Here is a 21,037-nt window from a genome sequence, read left to right on the forward strand (position 1 = left end):
GGTACAGTATACTAGTATGAGATAGCTTTGGAAAGGAAGCAAAGCAACACGTGCTTTAACATAACTAACCTCACAAAGATATCAACAAAGGTAAGACAATACATAACGAGCTATCCCTTGACACCAACAGTCATGTCTGTTCACATTTTTACATCCCATCTCTTATGGTAAGTATGGAGGTGCAAATGGTACAACCCCAACACAAAACACCATCATCATCTTAAACATTATGGACTATTTTCTAAGAAGAGAAGGGGCCACTAGAAGTCAAGATATCCAAAGTCGAAAAATAAATGGCCTTCTTTCCTGAGACACCAGCCATTTTAATAGTGCTGATTTATTCTGCCATGTTTTTTGGAGGGCGATCATATGCATGTGGTCAGTAGTACGCAGTCTGTGACCCAGCCTCCCTCTCACGTTACAGCCTATTTATAACGTTCCCTCAGCCGGCTCCCTTCTTACTGCAGTTCCTTGGAACCACCTTTCCCTCCACTCCACAGGTCTCCAGTCTCCTCTCTCTCCTGTCATCTGAGAATCTCTCCGGCAGCTTATCTAGGGTTCACTGTTTATCCTGCGCAGCCTGGCAACTGTCCGCATGCCCAGGATTATTACTGGAGCCCCCTTTCAACACACACAAAACTTTTTTATCGAACTCTTATCAAGGAGACACATTTGGGGTAAGCTAAGGAAAGATCACAAGTAGTGGATTTTGGATATTCTGTCTTTTGTTTGACCCCCTTTTAAAAACTTATTGGCTTACTTTTTTGTTACCTTTAATTTTTTGTCCCCCTCTCCCTCCCGTCCTTATCTTTCTGGAGGGCTGTGTGTTTGCATGCGATGGATCACACACTCTTTGGCTGCCTCCGCAGCCCCCATGCCACTGTGCAGGCCCTGCACCCTGCCTTCACCCAGTCTCCGCTGACTCTCCACGGACGCTCGGACCACGTCTCCTACCCTGACCTGGCCTCTTCCACTGCCACCTCCTCCCCTTCGGCCTGCATCATCTCCGGCTATCCCGGTGACGAGGGCCTGTTCGGCGGGCATCACCACCATCACCGCGGGCATCACCCGGCACAGCAACAGCAGCATCACCTGCCTCAGCACCAGACCGGCTGGCACATTCCACAGATGCCCTCTCCTGGCAGTGCGAACTCCCGCCACAACCTCTGCCACCCCCACCCCCACTCTCACTCGGCCCAGGAAAGTGCCCTCGCACCCCCAGACCTAGGCACCCCTGGCAGGAACAGTCTCTGTACCAGCACCCCCAACCTGGGCAGCAGCACCCCCACGGGGGCCAACTGTGTGCCTGCAGACTTTGGAAGACAGACACTGTCACCTGCTGAGGCAGAGAAGAGAAATGGCAAGAGGAAAAGTGACAGCTCAGGTAAGACGAGAGGAAAGATCGACTTTTGGGTTGACATTTATTTTTATCTGTCTTCTTCCTTCTTCTTTGGGCTGCATGTAAAAATGGGTTGAGTATAATGTTACACAATGTAAGTGGGAAACTAAAGCTACATATCTTTATCTTATTAATAAATTGTCATACAGTTGAAATACAAACAATTATTAAATACACTTGCAGCGCATCTATTCAAGACGGGTACAACTTAACTGTACTTTAACGTAATGTTTTGAAAAGAGATTAAGAGTTTAATTTAGGTGTGGTTTCAAGAGCGACATTATCACTCAGACTTCTAAGGCTTTCCGTGGAGACGGAGTGGTGGAGTTTTATGCTTCACTGACAGAAAATGTGGTATAATATTCTTTGAAAAGAGGTTTGAAATGTTGGCTGACATGAACATAGGCAATTACAGTATGTTGACTAAAGGGGAGATCAAAGTCCAGACGATGACTCCGTGTGGGCATTAGACTTCTGCCATGTTTTGGTCAAAATCCCATCTGTTTCATTTCAACGCATTTTAGGTGGCAGAAAATGAGGCTCACTGTTAAATATTAATGTCATGGATTGTAAAAGACTACACCAGTGCTTCGAATGACACTAAACACCCGAGAAGATTTAGGCTTTTCGTACTGTGGAGTGCGCTTAGTTTCCAGGATTATTGTTGATGCAGTCATTTTAATAAAAGAGACTGGGAAGTTGAATCAATAAATATATTCAATTAAAAAATGTGAGTTACAGTAGCATTATGTAAAACAGCTGATATACAGTTTAGTAGATTCGTTGCAATGTTAATAGTCTTTAAACAAAACATTTTATTTAAAAAAAAAAACTAACTTTCAAACGTCCAAAGAAACCTACTCTCTATTTCCTACAAGTTTGTTCAATGGTCCTAAAAAATGTATGAAATGTACAATCAACCACAAACATTTTTACTGCTAATGTTTTCGTGCTTCACTACTAAACATTTACTACACATATTTTCTGTCAATAAAATGAAGATCACTTTGTCAATCACTGTTGAGCAGTTATTAACATGCAACATAAAAAAAGGTTTTGCCAGCATTTCAAGAACACATGTGTTGAGCAATTATATGGTCTAATTGAAAACATGCATTTTGCATTAATAAGGTTTGGAATAATGACTTACTACCTCAAGTAGATACTGTACAGGCGTGACTTGTGACCTTGGATTTCATGGTCATTGAGATTTTCTACGTTTGTGAAAAGGACCATGAACTTTATACACAGAAAGTGTAGAAATATCGACAAAATATAAACAATACAAATATGGTCATTTATTACGTTACGTTAACTGGAACAGACATTTTAACATTATTACATAGCCTAGCAGTGTCTTTATAACTCTGAATATACCATTATCTCTTTAATATATCAACTTTTTACGATTTCAACTTTTCTAATCGATATGAAGCACTTTGTAAGTGTTAAAGCGTTTTTTTAAATGGAAGATTTTGTTGTCAACATATTAGCAGCAACTGATCAGTTTTCCATGGAAAGTGTTTTTGCCGTCCTACCTGAAATGTCATCCTGCAGCACTGGGCCTAGACCTCTGTCTGTTTAAACACCCTCAGTGTGGCTCACCTGGCTGTGGTTCTGTACACACCACTTGAACACTTGGTTGATATTTTCCCTATGTGGTTAGTGCCCTGTTTCGCTTGACTCACGCAGGATTACTGTTGGCCACTTCAGTCATGGATCCCTTCTGACACATGACTCATTCTAACAGATGATGGAACATTTTCACAAAATCACAGGGACTTAAACTAATTAGGTGTGCAATTAAATGTGTATTATTTCTGTTTGAAATTAATGGGCAGCATAGAGACAGAGGGCATATAAAATAGAGGCTTATTACAACCCTATTTAAAAAAAATAGTTACCAAAATAAGAACTCATGGTATTTGGATGTAGAGGAATACCAAAAAGATGCATAGAAATGATTAACACACCTGACTTATAGAATTGTTCAGATGTTGGGAATGTTATTTTGTATTATTATGCAAATCATTGTACAAGTAGCAGCACCACGCTGAAATTGCCAGAAAAACAACACAAAGTTACTAAGCTAAGAGAGCGCAACTTCGAAGGCAGTCACTACTATTTATAATACTGCTCTTGTTTGACCATACTAACCTCTCCTATATTCATACATTTAGAACTCCATCCTCTATTTCCTGTTCTCCTTGGTCAAATCATTTGGAAACTAACACTTGGCCACCAAGCTCCATTTCAATTCCCTAGTTCCAATGGTTATTGCAGCCTCATTACGTGGGCCTTGCATTCTCTTCACGCTAACACCAATCATGCTGATTATTGAGCGTAGTTAGCTTATCCAATCAGCTGTCCAAATAGCACCGTGTTGCCAATTCGATGAGATAGCCCTGATTTGGTTTCACCATCTGGATTGAAACCTGAGTAAAATCCGCCTGTGAAACTTTACATTGGATACCAAAAACAATAATAAAACATTTGAACCCAGATTTCCATGCAGAACACTCTCCTGGTCAAGAAATACAAATCATTTTATGTGATTCTTTTCCTAAAGGTGGACTGCAGGGTATACACTGTCACGTGATGAGTGGTCTAGCTGGTATTTGGGTGTCTGGTTTCTGTGAAACCTGCTCATTTTAAGGGTTCCAGCTAGAGGGAATATGGTCGTGCCTTTTGGTGTAACCTGGGCTGGCCGATCAGGTATACTGGAGCTCTGAGGGAGCTAGGGGTCAACCTGGCAGATTTGAAAGTTTGGGAACAGTTTAGCCTGCAGGTTTAATGCTTTATACATTATGTTATGCACATGTACATACTGTCTTACAAAAAGTCTTATAATGTTATGTGTCACTATGTCTCAACATTTTTACTGACTAAACAACTGCTGGTTTTTAGTCAGGATCATTCTATAATTATATGACATTGGTAGCAGGTCATCATACATGCTCATGTCAAGTCTCCTACTGTGTATTATAACTGAATTATAATGCAGTATACATGTAGGCTTTAAGTAAAGTGTAACCAAAACTTCTTACGAAAGTGTTAATAGATTTTAAACATAGTAATAGTAATTGCTTGTATCCTATTTTGTTATTGTGGAGAGTATTTTTGAGTGCTGCTGTAGCAAGTGATGCTCAGGGACTAACTCAGGCATGGCTTTGCGATTCTCGGTATTACCGCTGAGGTTATTTTGGTAGATCTAGCATTACAATATTCTATGTCACAATGAAATTGTGTTTGCCGTAGATAAGATTTCTCAACAAAATCTACAAAATTATTGGCCAATGAACTGAAAATGTAAAACTGAAAGGAGTGAAAAGTATAATCATTTCATTTTGCAGTCTCTCTGTCAGAAACGTTGGCAGGGACACTAACACTATTTTTTAAAGGGTTCCCTGATCTGGCTTCAGACCATTTGCGAGCCCTAAAACTACCCAGTGTCTGGGCTCTGTATTTTCCTCCCATTATTCCCTTTTGTGTGGAGAGATGAAAGTTCCAGCAAGGACCTAATTGCTGTGGTGTAGTGGCTGTGTCGTAAAACCTTGGGACTCTTTTTAAATCGGCTTTGCGCTGGTCTCCAGCAGCTGGCCATGTTATTCTTTATTCTTACACAATGTCTGTGTTTACCAGAGAGTAAATACATCTAAGAGGTATGTTTGAATGAGGCCTGCTCTCTGGCACACCGACAGTTGGCCTACCCTGGTGAAATTACAGATATGTTGAGATGGAAGGTTACCAGCTATAGGACATTTGCTATTCACCATACAATGACACACAGAATGTCAGCTACTTTACCACACTGTAAGAATAGTCTTATCATTTATGTGGGAATAACTAGACAATATATTTGCAGTGTATTCCTGTCTTGGATGCCAGTTACGCAGTAAGACATATCACCATGTGCTTGGAGTTTTCCTTTCCTTTTTTCCCAAAATATCAATGATGAATGGCTTTTTGCAAACAAAAGTTGTGTAACTTTCCATTCTTCTCTATTTTCTATGACACAAAAAGAGATGGGCAATGTATTTTTTTTTAAAGAAGAGTGCGAAAAAGAGAAAGAAAGCATTTTTTCCCTGTGAGAAAATATTTTGAAAGAGACACTTTTTCAGTATGAATTTCAAGAAGTTTCTCGGAGTGTCTCCTGTGACGTGGCGGAGTGAGTGACTCCCATGACTGGTGGTGTATCTGGCCTGGCCCTGGCCTGTAAACTCCCAGCCTATTTACAGTTTGGATTTGGGACCGCCTGTTGGGATTAACACAGACTGCAGAACAGAACCGCAGATTAACTAGCATGCAATCGCTGTTGCCTTGAAGTGCAATGTGCAGCTGAAGCATATCCAAACGGCCCAACCACAAAGTCTCGTCACAATAGGAACGTTTGGGAACCAAATTAACAAAACATGTTCCTTCTGAGAAACAGTCAAAAATAAAAAAAAGTAACAATATCTTCTCCTGAGGTTGAAACAAAATGGGAATGACAAGTAGATTTTTTAATCCACATTGGTTGTATAAATATATCCTTTAAATCTCAATTAAACAATTTCCGCCCGTCACTCCAGTGAATCATCAGGCGGTAGACTTGCATATCTTTGCAAAAAAAGGATCTGCATCGCTTCATGTTCATCTGGGGAATCGTAACAGTTTGTCCTTATGTGTATGATATCATATTCATAATCATAGATCAAAACCAGACTGACATACATGCTACTCTCCCTGTAGTCCATCTCATAGTCTAGCCACTCTCAGTAAGTTCAAAAGTTTGACAATATTGTTCAAATTCAAACAACACCAATCTAAATGAGAGATTGGACAAATACTCCTTTGCAAATTGTTGTGAGTTGGCAGCTTGTTAGTCATAAAGGGGAGACGCTTATAAAATGGAGGTAAATAAACTGAGGAAACATATTTTCACACATCCTGCAGAGCTGTTTCGTTGCATGTTAAAACTACGAGGGTAGCAGCCGATTCCATTAACAGTAAGACAAATGAACTCCATATTGGAAAGAGTAGGAGCCAACCCATTGTGTGTGGGAGAGCACAGCTGCCAGAAACAGGCACATGTGTAGACGCTTCTGGGTCCTCCCAGCCACTTACAGTGTGCGTAAACAATGCCGCTACAATAAAAGGTGATTGGCAGCTCCCATTGTTTCCCATATCTGACTCCTTCCCTCCTCTGCCTGTATTTGTGTCTCTGGCCTGCACCTGCCATATAGTACTCATTTTATCATTATTTTCTTTGAGTATAAATCTCCCTGACTGGAAAGAAAAAAATGTGTGCCGTGTTTGATTTCAGAGTCCCAAGACGGGAATTACAAGTCAGATGTGAACAGCAAACCCAGGAAGGAGCGGACGGCGTTCACCAAGGAGCAGATCCGTGAGCTGGAGGCCGAGTTTGCCCATCACAACTATCTGACGAGACTGAGGCGCTACGAGATAGCAGTCAACCTCGATCTCACAGAGAGACAAGTATGTAATGTCACCACTCTAACCTCATTCTCCCACTTGTCCCTTTGAGTTCAAACATATTGACCCCATAACACATTAATGCCGGGTGGTGGGAAAAGTCTGCCTCAGTCAGACCATACAGAGGTTTTCGGAGATATAGTGTTTTCCTAACTTTAGAACTTCTGGTTTGTGTGCTGTTGTGCTCCAGCTGTGACTGTGAAGAGGGACTATCATATTCCAGATATTTGGGTCTATTCTTTCAGTCAGCCTACAGTCAAGTAATGGAGACAGGCACAAAGGCAGGAGGTGCTGTCTAGCAAGTCACTTCCTGTTTCCCCCAGCTAGGACAAATTAGTCTCAGAGCATAGGCAGAGGGGCCGCTGTAAACACACATTAAATAAATAATAGAAGACAAATTGCGGGGAAGGAAACATCGTACAGTGTTCTGTAACACCTATTTGGGGTGTCAGAGAGAAGCTAAATGTCACATGTGGCATACATCTGGCCGTAGGTAGTTTGTTATATACAGTAGATATTAAATGGATAGAACAGACTGGTTCCTGACAGTATATGTTTCTTACGTAACATCGGAGACTCAAAACCTTCAACCTTAAGTTTTCGATTTTCGACAAAGTGCTTCAATATAAAACTTCTAAAAGTCATTTCAAATGCCCAAATATAACCATAAACTAAGATACAAAATATTATGCCTACCATCTAAACATGAATGTAACAATAAATAATGGCCACACTTTACATTACCCTTAACACAGTGAATATCATTGGGTTATTCCATTAAGTAATTATGTAATTACCCCATAACAGCCTAGTAATTATGTACAGTTTTGGAGTACTTTTTGGAGTAATTGCGCTTGGAACATCCAATATTTTTCTTGTACAAAATTCAAATTCATAACCAACTCTTAGAAAACATGAACCTACCTGTTATTCCAGAGAGGCAACATGATCCCTTAGGCAGTACATGACTCAGACAGGCCTGTGTCTTACCTTCAGTAACATGGAAACTCATATCTAGTAACAAATATGACTGCAAAACAGCCCATACAAACCAGTCATAATAATAACATAAGTAATTGAGTCATTAGCCCACTGATGATAGCATTAGTAGAAATAACATGTACTATACAGTAGCCATGTGACAACAAACTCGGTGACCTGCGCCTTGCCTTACTGCACTATCAATAACAGGAGAGAAAAGTGCAAGCTTGCAGATGTATTTTAAGGACGATCCATTTACAGTAATGTCAGTAGGAAATCTGGGTGGCTGGGTTTGGAACTCTGCCCGTCAACCTGATAGTGATTTTATAACTACGAAACTCAATGGGACTGGACTCAATGACACATTGACAAATGGGAAATTGTTCTCTGAACTAAAAATACCTTTGAGTGGTATATCACAAACAGGTATATTAGGTAACATAGCAACAAAATAGTAACAAAATTCATCCATCCCTGTTGAGCTATAGGCTGTATTCAGGTGGCAAAGGCTTCCATTCACACATGCTCTTCTGACGTGCTATCATATGGACCAAAAAATGATCAATAACCACAACTGATGTGATCGTCAGCATGGCATGTATAGCTGAAGGTTTAAGACAAACGTTGTGTGTAAAATCAAGTGACTTCCTGCCCATGTGACCCAGCTAGGCCTCACAGCATGACACTCCCCAAAATAAACCAACCAAACGCAAGGAGAGAAAGAGAGACTCATCCAGAACCCAGTCAGTGTTGACTCTCACGTCTACTCGGACACAATCTTCTACGTAAACCCTTTTAAGCAACAGCCTAATCATCATTCTGGGAGACGTAAATACTGGAGGAGTTGTCGAGTCAGGGAAAAGAGGAAGCAGCGTCTTGATGCCAGGGAATGTGACAGTACATCAGCACACAATCACTGCTACAGTATAGAAATAGGTGCCAAACCTTTACAGCAGCGCCTGTATCAGGTTTTAGGCTTACCATTTGAACAATATCCAGGTCTTTTAATAGGACTCTACTCAGTATTCGTAACAGTCTCCAGCTATGCAAAATGAACCCCCCACGCCAAACGCCATTTTGCTGTTCTTTTCAGAATAACTCAACTTGTCTTTTGTGGTTGTTTCACAGGTAAAGGTGTGGTTTCAGAACAGGAGGATGAAGTGGAAACGAGTAAAAGGAGGTCAACAGGGGGCTGTAGCGAGGGAAAAAGAACTGGTGAACGTGAAAAAGGGGACATTGCTGCCGTCCGAATTCTCCGGCATATCGGCTCTTCATCACTCCACAGACTCCCTGGCCAATGAGAACAGTCACGACAGCGACCAGAGTTCCGAGCATGCTCACTTATGATGCACAGCAGCAGGCCACTCCTACTCAAAGTGGGCTCAGCCTCACATCTCAGGAACGTCCTTAAAAGGGCATGGTGTCTGGTCGTCTTTAGCAAAGTTCAACGATGCTAAATAAATGTGTACAAATGTACAAAGAAATGACGTGTGTTACTTGATCTAAGAAGATGCATGTAAGGACGTTGCTTAAACCAAACTAAGATCACCAATACGTTTCAAGAACTGCGAACCCAACGCAGGAATATGAGATATTGCAAAAGGTCAATGCACATTAAGCATATGTTACGAACGTGCCTCCGCTCAACACTCTGCTTTTGGAAGCAGAACATATTCTTAGAATATTAGGACAGATTCAGAATTGGCCGAATTGTTATGAACATTCCATGTTGTGTGTCTTGCATTGAAAAAGGGGCAAGTTCATGCTTTTGATTTGCACTGTTGAACACTTGCCTCAATTGGTTTCTATTGTATGTCATAGAAATTGTGATGTAATTGAATTATTGATTAAATCAAGTGTGCAGGAGAATCAAATTTCAGCTAATTTACAGTATACTCTGAACTTTATTATCTGTATTTTTCTTGCCTTCGCTATAGCAATAATTTCTAATACACACTATACCACTCACACAGTAATAAACATTTCTGATGTTCCTTAGTGGCCATTTTCTTCTGCCCTGACTGATATTTGTAAACAAAACTGAATATTGCATGAACAGAGGTTCTACTGAAATGCTTCTCAGATCAAATAAATTAAACCAGAGGTAAATGGAATTCACGTTGGGTTGAATAACGTCATGATGCCTCCCATCCACATGTATCCAGGGTAATGTATGACTGTGCTGTGAACTGAGATGACATGAATTAAACATTAGCCAACGTGTAGAGAGCTGTTGATGGGGTGCATGGCTAATTCACCTTTTCCTCAAGGCAGGGTCGGGACTTCTGCCAAAGCCCCACAGGAGAACCTGCGAAAGGATCATATTCTATTACAAAATCATTGAATAATTTCAAGACTTGATCTCCTCTTTCACCACAATGTGAGTGTGCATTCTAATTTGGAGCTAGAACAGTATTTTGGAGACTGTGAACTTTTTAGTGCAAGCTAGCAATAAAGTGTAGTTTTGACCAAAAGCTAACTGTGTGGTAAACACAGTGCAGTCAAAATTCTGTTTTTACTTTGTTTTGTATCATATTGTACAGCAGCTGATGAAACTAACACTGTAAAAGTGTGAAGAAATTTGATCAGTGTTATTTCCTGATAGTTTCTGGTTGAAAATACAATCTATACAGACCTTCCAATCCAGCCTTTCTTAACGTATGGGTTGCGACCCACTGTTAATTGTGTGTTGCGACGTGTCAGAGTAAATGTATAATTATTTCATAAATTTCTGGAATTGATTTGGCCAAGTGCGCTCTCTGCTTAGAAGCGGTCTCTGCTCAGTTTGGCAGCTGCGTGAGTGTGAGAGGGAGATGCCCGTGTGTTTCGCGGTTTACCTGATCTTTTTTCTGCAGTTTCCTTGAAGATTACTCCGCGACACACGCGATGCAGCAGATGATGCGCTGTCTGCCACTGACTTGTCATTCATACTCGCCGCTGTCATCAAATGGATTAATGCTAGCCACAAGTTTTGACTGAGCTCAATTGTCAGGAAACGCATAAACAGCGACGAGTTTCTCTTTCATAGAAACGTATAACGACGAGCGCCCACAATGTGTTTTGTGCGGGGAAGTGCTAAGTAATGAAACGACACATCCTGACAAAACATCCACTGCGTGAATGTAAACCCAAGAAGTTCTTTCAGAACAGGGCAGCATGCTTCAGGAAACAGTGCTTCGACAGTGGAAAAGTAAGTCAGCTAGCAAGGCATTGTTGTCATTTTATAACAGGTGTAGTAGATGTGAGTTTCTCTTTCATACAATCCCCTGGCCTTGTACACAGCTAATAGCTATCATTCGCCAAAGCAAGCTAGCTACTGGTAGTGCAACCCTAGTAACTACCAATGAAGATGAAAAATGATCAGGCCTACTGTACATCTTACTGTAGAAATTATTGTTGAAAACTGGTCTAGGTTGGAACTGTTGCTGTTAAAATACAATAATAATTTTTATTCTTAACTGGAATAAACTGATTGAAGCAAGATGCTTTTTGAGCCAAACACACTCACACAGTTCTGGGTTGCTCATCTACAGCAGGAAGCGGTCTCCTGCCCGACTGGGAAAGCAGTAGATGTTCTGGTCCAGTTTGGCACCACATACCTATGCGAGTCAGGGTTCTCAAATCTGACATACATAAAAAAACAAGTACAGAAAAGAGTTTCAAGGCTGAGCATGACCTCAGTGTTGTACAGTCAGGAACGGAGCCCAGAATAGACATGCTTTCAATAGGACTGTGTGTCTGTGTTTTCTGGTCTACATCTGTGTGATGTGATCAATCAGTTTATTCCAGTTCAAAATTAAAAAATATGTATTGTATTTTAACAGCAACAGTTCCAACCTAAACTTTCTTTCAACAATCATTTCTACAGCAATATAGGCCTGATCATTTTTCACCTGTACTGAAACTTAGGGTTGCACTATCAAAAAGCCTGTGTGTGTTCTGTTATTCATAACATCCAGTTCAGAATGAAAATGATTTATTATATTTTAACAGCAACATTTCCAACCTATACAGATATGTAAGAGTGTTTTTAATGGGGGAAAATACAAATTAATATATATTTTTATGGATATTCAATTTCACTGTTATTTGTTTTTGTCTATGTTGCATTTGTTTAGGCATAAGGGCAATGAAATGTACCAATATTTATGTATAGTTGCATATTGTCCTAAGCTTGGGTCCCAGGAAAACCCAGAATTTCTCATTTGGGTCTCATGCTGAAAAAGTTTAAAAATCCCTGTTCTAATCAACAGGTTTGCATGGGCGGGAGTTTCGGTTTGTACATTGGTTAATAGACCAATAGCAAAGAGCATCCCAAACTATTTTGATAAAAATGGCTGCATTGGGCCTTAAAATTAAATGCGCAATCACACATGCAAGTATTTTTTTACATTGAGGATTTCTAAAACTGATAACTGCTCCCAGTTTGTACACCAAATGTCACCCATCTCTCCATTATCTTCTTTATGCGCAGTTGATTATTTAATGCTCTCTGCCTTCTTTTCATGTCAGGTGATGCAACATTCTCCTTTTTCGAAATAGTCTCCTCTCCAGCAAGAAAAAAGTTAACTTTGAAAGTTGACATATTTAACATCAATTAATAGGCTAATTACATGTCATGTGAATTAATAGGGCTTCATTATTCGATACCGAACAATTACCCATGACCTGCAAATCAATGGAACGTAAGAGTAAAGACAGACCACAGACAGAATGGTCTGACAATGTCATAGCTGGTTTCTTCGTAATATACATGAAAGACCCCCACACTTATTTGTTGTTATCTTTTCATTTCTGGAATTGATACTATGGTACGATTTAATGGCAGCTGAAGGCATTGTCAGTCCTGAGACAAAACAACCAACCCCACACCTGACCTATGATCCATTTACTGTATCCCGCCTCTGAAGAGTGCCAATAAAACGACACAGTTATCTCGCAGTTCAAATGACGTTTGATGACTATGCGTGTTAAAGTAGTTAAAATTCCCCAGACGATTGGTTTAGCATCACCTTGCGTCGAGGGATTGACGGATTGAAGGTGCATACAATGGCACTATTCATGGACGTAGTCTCATTGACCAAGGGTATTAGGTTCATGTTTTACATTGTAACACCGAACAAATCGTCATTTGAAAATGTGGAGGATGTCCCGCCATACTTTCAGCAGGTGAGTTCGTTGTTAAAAATGCTGGAGCGGTTTGATGTGTTTTGTGGTTTGTTTTTTTGACAATCGATAGTGTGGCGCTCATGCTAGAAGTGACACACTTGAAATGTCTAAACATAGTGAAGGAAAGTCTGCACACTTAGTTTGAATGATATCATCTATGCTACTGTATATTCATAAATCTTCACAAATCCTTAGTTTTAGACAAAAAGTATTTAATGAGCATGGGGAGGTGTGCCCTTGTTCAGTCCAATGGAGGGGATGTCTGTTAACCCGCCTGAATTGGACCTTTCTCTCTGGAAAATGTAGTTAATTTAATCTGATTGTCTTAAAGTTCAATGACTTTGTCCACACAGGGCATCTGAACAGACAAAATACTTTTTGATGATTTTCATCAACATTTTGGGTGTTTTATATAACTTTTGTACACCTATGGTGTTCCCGGTCATGACCGGTCATTAGAAATGAATGTGTGAGACTACAATTAGTGTATAAAATTGGGTTCAGGCACATGCCCATTCATCAGATGGACACACTTCCTCTCCCAGACTCCCACATGCATGTGTGTTTGAGCACCCACCCACACGCACGCACGCATGCACGCACTGTCAGGGGTGTGTACGGGAGGCGAAGTCAGATGCAGGAGAGCAGAGTGTAATAAACAGGCGCACTTTAATTCCAGTCCAAAAATGACAGCACATAAGAACAATAACGTGCCAAAAACATGGAACATAGCAAAAGTTAAGCGCCTGACATAATCCACATAACAATAAACAATTACACACAAAGACATGGTGGGGAACAGAGGACTAAATACATGCAGTAATTATGGAATGAAAACCAGGTGTGTAATGGAACAAGACAAAACAAATGGATATATGAGAAATGGAGCGGTGATGGCTAGAAAGCCGGTGACGTCGATCACCGAACGCCGCCCGAACAAGGAGAGGAGCCGACTTCGGTGGAAGTCGTGACAGTGCCCCCCCCCCCCCCCCCCCCCCCTTGACGCGAGGCTTCAGCGGCGCGCTGACACCAGCCTCGGGGACAACCCGGAGGGCGAGGCGCAGGGCGATCCGGCCGTCGACGGTGAAACTCCCGCAGCAGTTCGGGGTCCAAAACATCCGCAACCGGAACCCAGCACCTCTCCTCCGGACCGTACCTCTCCCACTCCACGAGGTACTGAAGGCCCCCTGCCCGACGCCTCGAATCCAGGATGGAACGAACGGAGTACGCCGGGACCCCCTCGATGTCCATGACATCAAGGGGGTGGAGGGACCTCCTGCACCTCAAATTCCTGGAGTGGACCAGCCACCACCGGCCTGAAGAGAGACTCATGGAACGAGGGGTTAATACGGTAATCAGAGGGAAGCTGTAATCTGTAACACACCTCGTTCACCCTCCTCAGGACTTTGAATGTCGTGGCACGCACGCACGCACGCACGCACGCACGCACACACACACACACACACACACACACACACACACACACACACACACCTCACTCCCCTTCTTGGCTTCCATGGCAACCCCCACGGGAACCTTTCCCCAATAGAATCTTTCCCCCACAGGAACCACACCTGTTGGCATTCTCACAAACAATCGCAACATTGTTTCAATAATATATATAACTTTCCTCGAAGCTCTGGTATATAAAGCTTTTTTGAGGCCTTGCTCACAATTCATTCTGTGGCAGCACAATGACCAAACAATATACTGTATATGAGGCTCTTGATCATATCTTTGATCATGACACTGGTGAGGAGGAGAGAGTCCTTGTTAAACTTTGACACAAAGTAGTCTTTGATAGATAGCACAATATGTTTCATCTGAGTATTTGTTATTGTCAAAATAATCCATACATTATGCTTTTCTTTACTCAAAAATGAGTTGTATGAGCTCAGGTCAATGAGGCCTACAGGCCATAAATAGCAAATAGAAGTTCAAAACGTGTAATGTTCACAAGAACTTAAGTTGATAAAAAGATCTAACACAACATTAGGTGATAATATATGTATTACTTTGGATTTGTAATCAGCTATAATGGGGCGGTCATTTTGGACCGGGAACACAGAATTAATTAACATGAAACGAACACAACAGGAGGGTTAAATAATGTTGTATTTTAGGACCACTTTTGACTCAAGAGCACCCAGTGCAAAAGAACAGAACACACCAATACTTTTTATTGTGACATCTGGATTATAAAGGTTTAGCGAAATCCTAAAATCAACACGTTTATTATCTGAGGGATAAAGCTCACATTTTAACAGGCTTCTATAAAGCCATGTGAATAGAGAAAAAACAATTATCCAAACAGCAGGACTCCTCAGTGTCTTAATCCTGCTCCAAACAAGCTGTAATGAAACAACCTCATTTACTACAGTATTGTTACAGAGTTGTATGTGATGTTTGCATGGGTGTGTCACGCTTGTTTCGGTGCTGAATGTTGTTTGTGATGTAGTCATCACTATGTGCACTAGTCTGTGTAGGATAGCCTACATGTAAGTGTCAAAAACATTTGGTTGCCTGTATGTACAGGTGTTGGATCTTAATTTGATCACCCTGTTGCAGGATAACTTTCATGCATTGTAGGAAATGTAAAACTGGCAGTGTATATGAGGTTAAAAAAGGCTTCTGAAGTTTGTAATTTCCACTTTGAAATTTCATGCTTGATTTTCCCTTACGAAAAATGTATCAACACCTACCGTGGATTATAATCTACATTTCCTGTTTCTGCAGGAGCAAACTAGCTTCCGTCCCATTCCTTGTTTCAATCTGGGCTCAAACTCGGGACCCTCTGATCACATTAACAACTGTCACCCACAAAGCATCATTACTTGTCCCTCTACAAAAGCCGCTGGTCAGTTGAACCTCTGTATAGTGTGATTATCATTATAGCTCAGTATGTAAATAAGTTGTTTTTAAATAAAAACACTGCATAAACATTGCTTGTCCGATTTAATTCCTGCCATAGTTTAATTGATTATCCAGTTACAACAAGATACATTCTACCTGTTACTTTAGGACAAAGTAGACATACTTTCATAAGAGAGTGTACAGGGTTTGTGTCTTCCCCATCACAAACCCGCGGCTAACGTCACTCATCTACAGCCTGATAAAAATGGCCCCATTTGGGATAATACCAACATCTGTTCCACAATGTCATTTGCCTTGCAAGATCTAAGACCAAAAACAGAGATTTATATAAAACTATTAAAGACTCCCTTGACAATTTTCACAAACCCAAAGTATGTTACAGCCTTCATAAGACTTGTTTTCATTTGTCCTGTTGTTTGGAGGAAAATGCCACACAGAGTAAACACAGTGATTGTGAAGGTCAAACAAACACATTAAGAATGATTTTTTTAAAGTCCAAAACCCCATTCCCTCGGCATCCCCTTTTTCGCATGGCATGAGAACCTGAATTCCTTCCCAAATAAAGTGGAACGTTGTCAAGAACACAGCCCTGACGAGGTAAAACAATACTCTAGACATGAGAAAAAGAGGGAACGTTCAAGCCAGAATCCAAAATGATAATCTCTCTCTCAGTGGGTTTGGAGAGAGAGTGCTTGTGCTCTGAGCCCATTTGTTAGATGCAGTCCGTCAGTCCTCTGCCAGATGTCGGAGTGTAGCGTGTGATCGTCGGTCCCTCGTGGTCCTCTAGATCGCCCCCAACACACACACACACACACACACACACACACACACACACACACACACACACACACACACACACACACACACACACACACACACACACACACACACACACACACACACACACATCCTATTCCACCTCCAGGTCTACACCTAGCGATCCACATTCCACACACACTCCCTGGGTGCAGTCACGTGACCAGATGAAGGTTTAGTTGACCAGGTCAGGTCAATCACAGGAGTGACATGGTCATTTCCTAAGACTAGCCAACAGGTCCAACACACTGTTGAAGTCACAATTATGGCATGATGGAAACCATTTTTGGTAACCTCTAGTAATTTCCTAGTAAGTACCTCTCATTCTGTTCTTGCATACTCCACGCCTACGCAATACCTAATGCAGCAGATACTGTATGTAGCATACTTATAGAATGGAATACAAAATAATAGAATAGAATAACTTTAGCCATATGCAGACATAAATGTTTTTGTTTTTTGGCCTATCCAAAAATTGCCCTAATCGGAGGACAAAATAATAACTTGGTTTATACAGCATCTTTAAAAAAAAAAAAATCCCCTTTGTTACATGAACATAGTATATACATTTTACAAACATGGTCCACTTTTTTATATTACTTATTATATATGGATGGATAATATTCCGACACATCAGGTATTCATGTTTTCAGTCTGAACTATTATCAATCATACATGTTGTTTGCGAAACGTGCACGTGTAGTCGTCTGGTCATGTGATGTAACGGGACCTATTGAAATGAAAGGTTCCTCCAAATATTATTTGTACGGGTTGTTCAACTGTTTTCTTCTCCACTGGAGCTGAAATAAATCCTCAGGGAGAGATGATATGTGACTATCCTTGTGTAGCTTCACCATAGAGCCATCAGGGAAGCATCATGCATCACAAGACATGAAAGCCCTTTTTACACCATGTCCTCTTGTTCATTTTCCAAGTCAAACATGTGAGGTTACTGTAAGTGTTCAAGGAAACACAAGACATAGAAGTGGTGGAGTTTTCATTGTGCTTGGACTGTTGATTCGTATTTGTTCTCCTTTGCTGTGACTACAGGCCACCCCGTTCTTTATGGGCTTGATGGTTGTAGAGCTGGTGGTGAGCCTGCTGAAGGATGGAGCCCCACTGGCCTGTTTCAGTGATGTCGTCACCTCAGTGTCAGCTGGTATCATTTCTAGAATGCCCACGTGGGTAAACTATAACTTTCTGGTAGGTTTCTAGAATTGCTATAGGGAAGCCTAAGCCTAGTCCTAAACTGAAAATACTGATCAATGGAGAATCTCCATAGAAATGGCTTTTTAGTCCAGGACTAGGCTTAATTTGTGTCCAGGAAACTGGCCCATTGAGTTCTATAGAAAAGTAATTACAGAAGTGCATCTCTTATGATAATGTATGGCTGTATATGTAAAAAAATAAAATAATGGTATACTGTAAGATGATCTAACTGTGCACCTGAAATGTATTGTGGAGAATCTGTGTGCTTATCTATTTGCAGTCTAGCTACTTAAGGGATTCTTTTTGTTGTTGTTGTAATATTTGTTTTTACTTTTACCCCCTTTTCTCCCCAATTGGTAGTTACAGTTTTGTCTCATCGCTGCAACTCCTGTACAGACTCGGGAGAGGCGAAGGTCGAGAGCCATGCGTCCTCCGAAACACGACCCTACCAAGCCGCACTGCTTCTTGACACAATGCCCGCTTAACCCGGAAGCCAGCCACACCAATGTGTCGGAGGAAACACCGTACACCTGGCAACCGTGTCAGCGTGCATGCACCCTGCCCGCCACAGGAGTCACTAGAGCGCAATGGGACAAGGACATCCCTGCTGGCCAAACCCTACCCTAACCCGGACGACACTGGGCCAATTGTACGCCGCCCCATGGGTCTCCCGGTCGCAGCCGGCTGTGACAGAGCCTGGCCTCGAACCAGGATCTCTAGTGGCACAGCTAGCAACTGCGATGCAGTTGCTTAGACCAATGTGCCACTCGGGAGGCCCTACTTAAGGTATTTTGAGTAATATTCAGTTGTGACTGAACTAAATACATTTGTTATTTTCTTCCAGGCTATTTGCAAGCGGTTTTGAAATAACCACTTACATCTACATGTGGAACAACTTCTGTCTACTGGAACTACCCTGGGACTCTGCCTGGGCATGGTGGCTGGCTTTCCTAGCGGTGGACTTCGCCTACTACTGGGTCCATCGCTTTGCTCATGGTATGGCCATCAGTCTGGGTTAGCTTCTGACCTGGGTCAAGTACATACAGTATGTCAAATACTTGAGGTGCACTTGATTTAGCTTGCCAGGTACAATGGAACCAATGAGAAACAAGGGTCGACACTTTACTTGAAGAGGGTTATAAGAGGGTTGTAAGACATAACAGTCATACATTTGTTATGACTGGTTTCATGAGAGGTGTTACGAATGCCTTATGTATACCCCCTTCAATTAAAGTGTTACCGAAGCTGGTCAAGTGAAATATACCACACCTCAAGTATTTAAAAGTATTGGGAAGTAGTTGTACTTGTATTTTTGGGTAAGCATTGTATGGTATGTGTCACACCCTGACCATAGAGAGCCCTCAGGGTTCTCTATGGTGTTTTAGGTCAGGGCGTGACTGGGGAGTTTCTAGGTTTTGTGTTTCTATGTTGGTGTGTGTGTATGGTTCCCAATTGGAGGCAGCTGATAATCATTACCTCTAATTGGGGATCATACTTAGTGTGTCCTTTTTCCCACCTGCGATGTGGGATATTGTTTTGTGTTAGTGCCATTGTGCGCTACGTATTTTGACGTTCGTTATTTCTTTGTTGTTTTTTGGAAGTTTCACGATCAATAAAATGTGGAACTCTACTCACACTGCGTCTTGGTCCGATTATTTATATAACGATCGTGACAGAATATCCCACCACCACAGGACCAAGCAGCGTGCCCAGGACGTGAAGGAGAGTTGGACATGGGAAGAAATACTAGGTGGATGCGAGACCCTTCCTTGGCGGGAGTCGCCGAGGAGTAAAGGAGGACAGCGACGACGCCGGGGTCCGCGGCCGCAAACAGCCCAAGGGCAACTTGGGGGGCACAAGGGATGTTCGGCCGCACCGAGGAGAGAGCCAGATACCGTCTGGGAGTCGATGGAGCAGTTGGAGGAGGGATATCGGAGAGAGATGTTGGTTAGGTGTATTCTGAAGCGCACTCGCCCTGAAGAGCGTGTCATCAGTCCTGTGCCACCTATGCCGGCTCCACGCACCAGGCCTCCAGTGCGCCTTCCCAGCCCGGGAAAACGTCATGTGCCGGCTCCCAGCACTCACCCTGAAGAGCGTGTCATCAGTCCGGTGCAACCTGTGCCGGCTCCACGCACCAGGCCGCCAGTGCGCCTTCCTAGCCCGGTACGTCCTGTGCCGGCTCCCCGCACTCGCCCTGAAGAGCGTGTCATCAGTCCTGTGCCACCTATGCCGGCTCCACGCATCAGGCCTCCAGTGCGCCTTCCCAGCCCGGGAACGTCATGTGCCGGCTCCCAGCACTCACCCTGAAGAGCGTGTCATCAGTCCGGTGCAACCTGTGCCGGCTCCCCGCACCAGGCCTCCAGTGCGCCTTCCCAGTCCGGTACGTCCTATGACGGCTCCCCGCACTCGCCCTGAAGTGCGTGTTTACAGTCCGGAGTCTCCAGCAACGGTTCACAGTCCAGAGCTTCCAGCGACGGTTCACAGTTCAGTGCCTCCGGTGACGGTCCACAGCCCGGAACCTCCAGCAAAGGTCTACAGCCCGGAGCTTCCGGCGACGGTTCACAGTTCAGAGCCTCCAGTGACAGTCCACAGCCCGGAACCTCCAGCGACGGTCTACAGCCCGGAGCTTCCAGCGACGGTTCACAGTTCAGAACCTCCAGCGACGGTTCACAGTCCAGAGCTTCCAGCGACGGTTCACAGTCCAGAGCTTCCAGTGACGGTCCACGGTCCGGAGACTCCAGTGACGGTCCACGGCCCGGAGCTTCCTATGCTGGTGCCATGGCCGGAGCCTTCCACTGCGCCGATGCCCAGTCCAGGCACGGCGTCCAGTCCCGCTCCATGGCCGGAGCCTTCCTCTGCGCCGGTGCTCAGTACAGGCACGGCATCCAGTCCCACTCCATGGCCGGAGCCTTCCACTGCGCCGATGCCCAGTCCAGGCACGGCGTCCAGTCCCGCTCCATGGCCAGAGCCTTCCTCTGCGCCGGTGCTCAGTCCAGGCACGGCGTCCAGTCCCGCTCCATAGCCGGAGCCTTCCTCTGCGCCGGTGCCCAGTCCAGGCACGGCGTCCAGTCCCGCTCCATGGCCGGAGCCTTCCTCTGCGCCGGTGCCCAGTCC

The 21,037-nt window shown here is 43.0% G+C and overlaps 1 protein-coding gene and 1 pseudogene across 1 annotated transcript; both read left to right on the forward strand.

Annotated features, from left to right (window-relative positions):
- Nucleotides 1-493: 493 nt before the first annotated feature.
- Nucleotides 494-10,143, forward strand: LOC120047587 (homeobox protein MOX-2-like). The gene is made up of 3 exons (XM_038993124.1): nt 494-1,384; nt 6,705-6,877; nt 8,984-10,143. The coding sequence occupies exons 1-3, from the start codon at nt 838-840 to the stop codon at nt 9,200-9,202; spliced, it is 939 nt and encodes a 312-aa protein (XP_038849052.1). The 5' UTR covers nt 494-837; the 3' UTR covers nt 9,203-10,143.
- Nucleotides 10,144-12,904: 2,761 nt separating this feature from the next.
- The window catches only part of LOC120047146, a 31,569-nt pseudogene continuing 23,436 nt past the window's right edge, over nt 12,905-21,037 (forward strand).

This window comes from Salvelinus namaycush, chromosome 5, assembly GCF_016432855.1.
Source record: "Salvelinus namaycush isolate Seneca chromosome 5, SaNama_1.0, whole genome shotgun sequence".
NCBI classification, from domain to species: domain Eukaryota; kingdom Metazoa; phylum Chordata; class Actinopteri; order Salmoniformes; family Salmonidae; genus Salvelinus; species Salvelinus namaycush.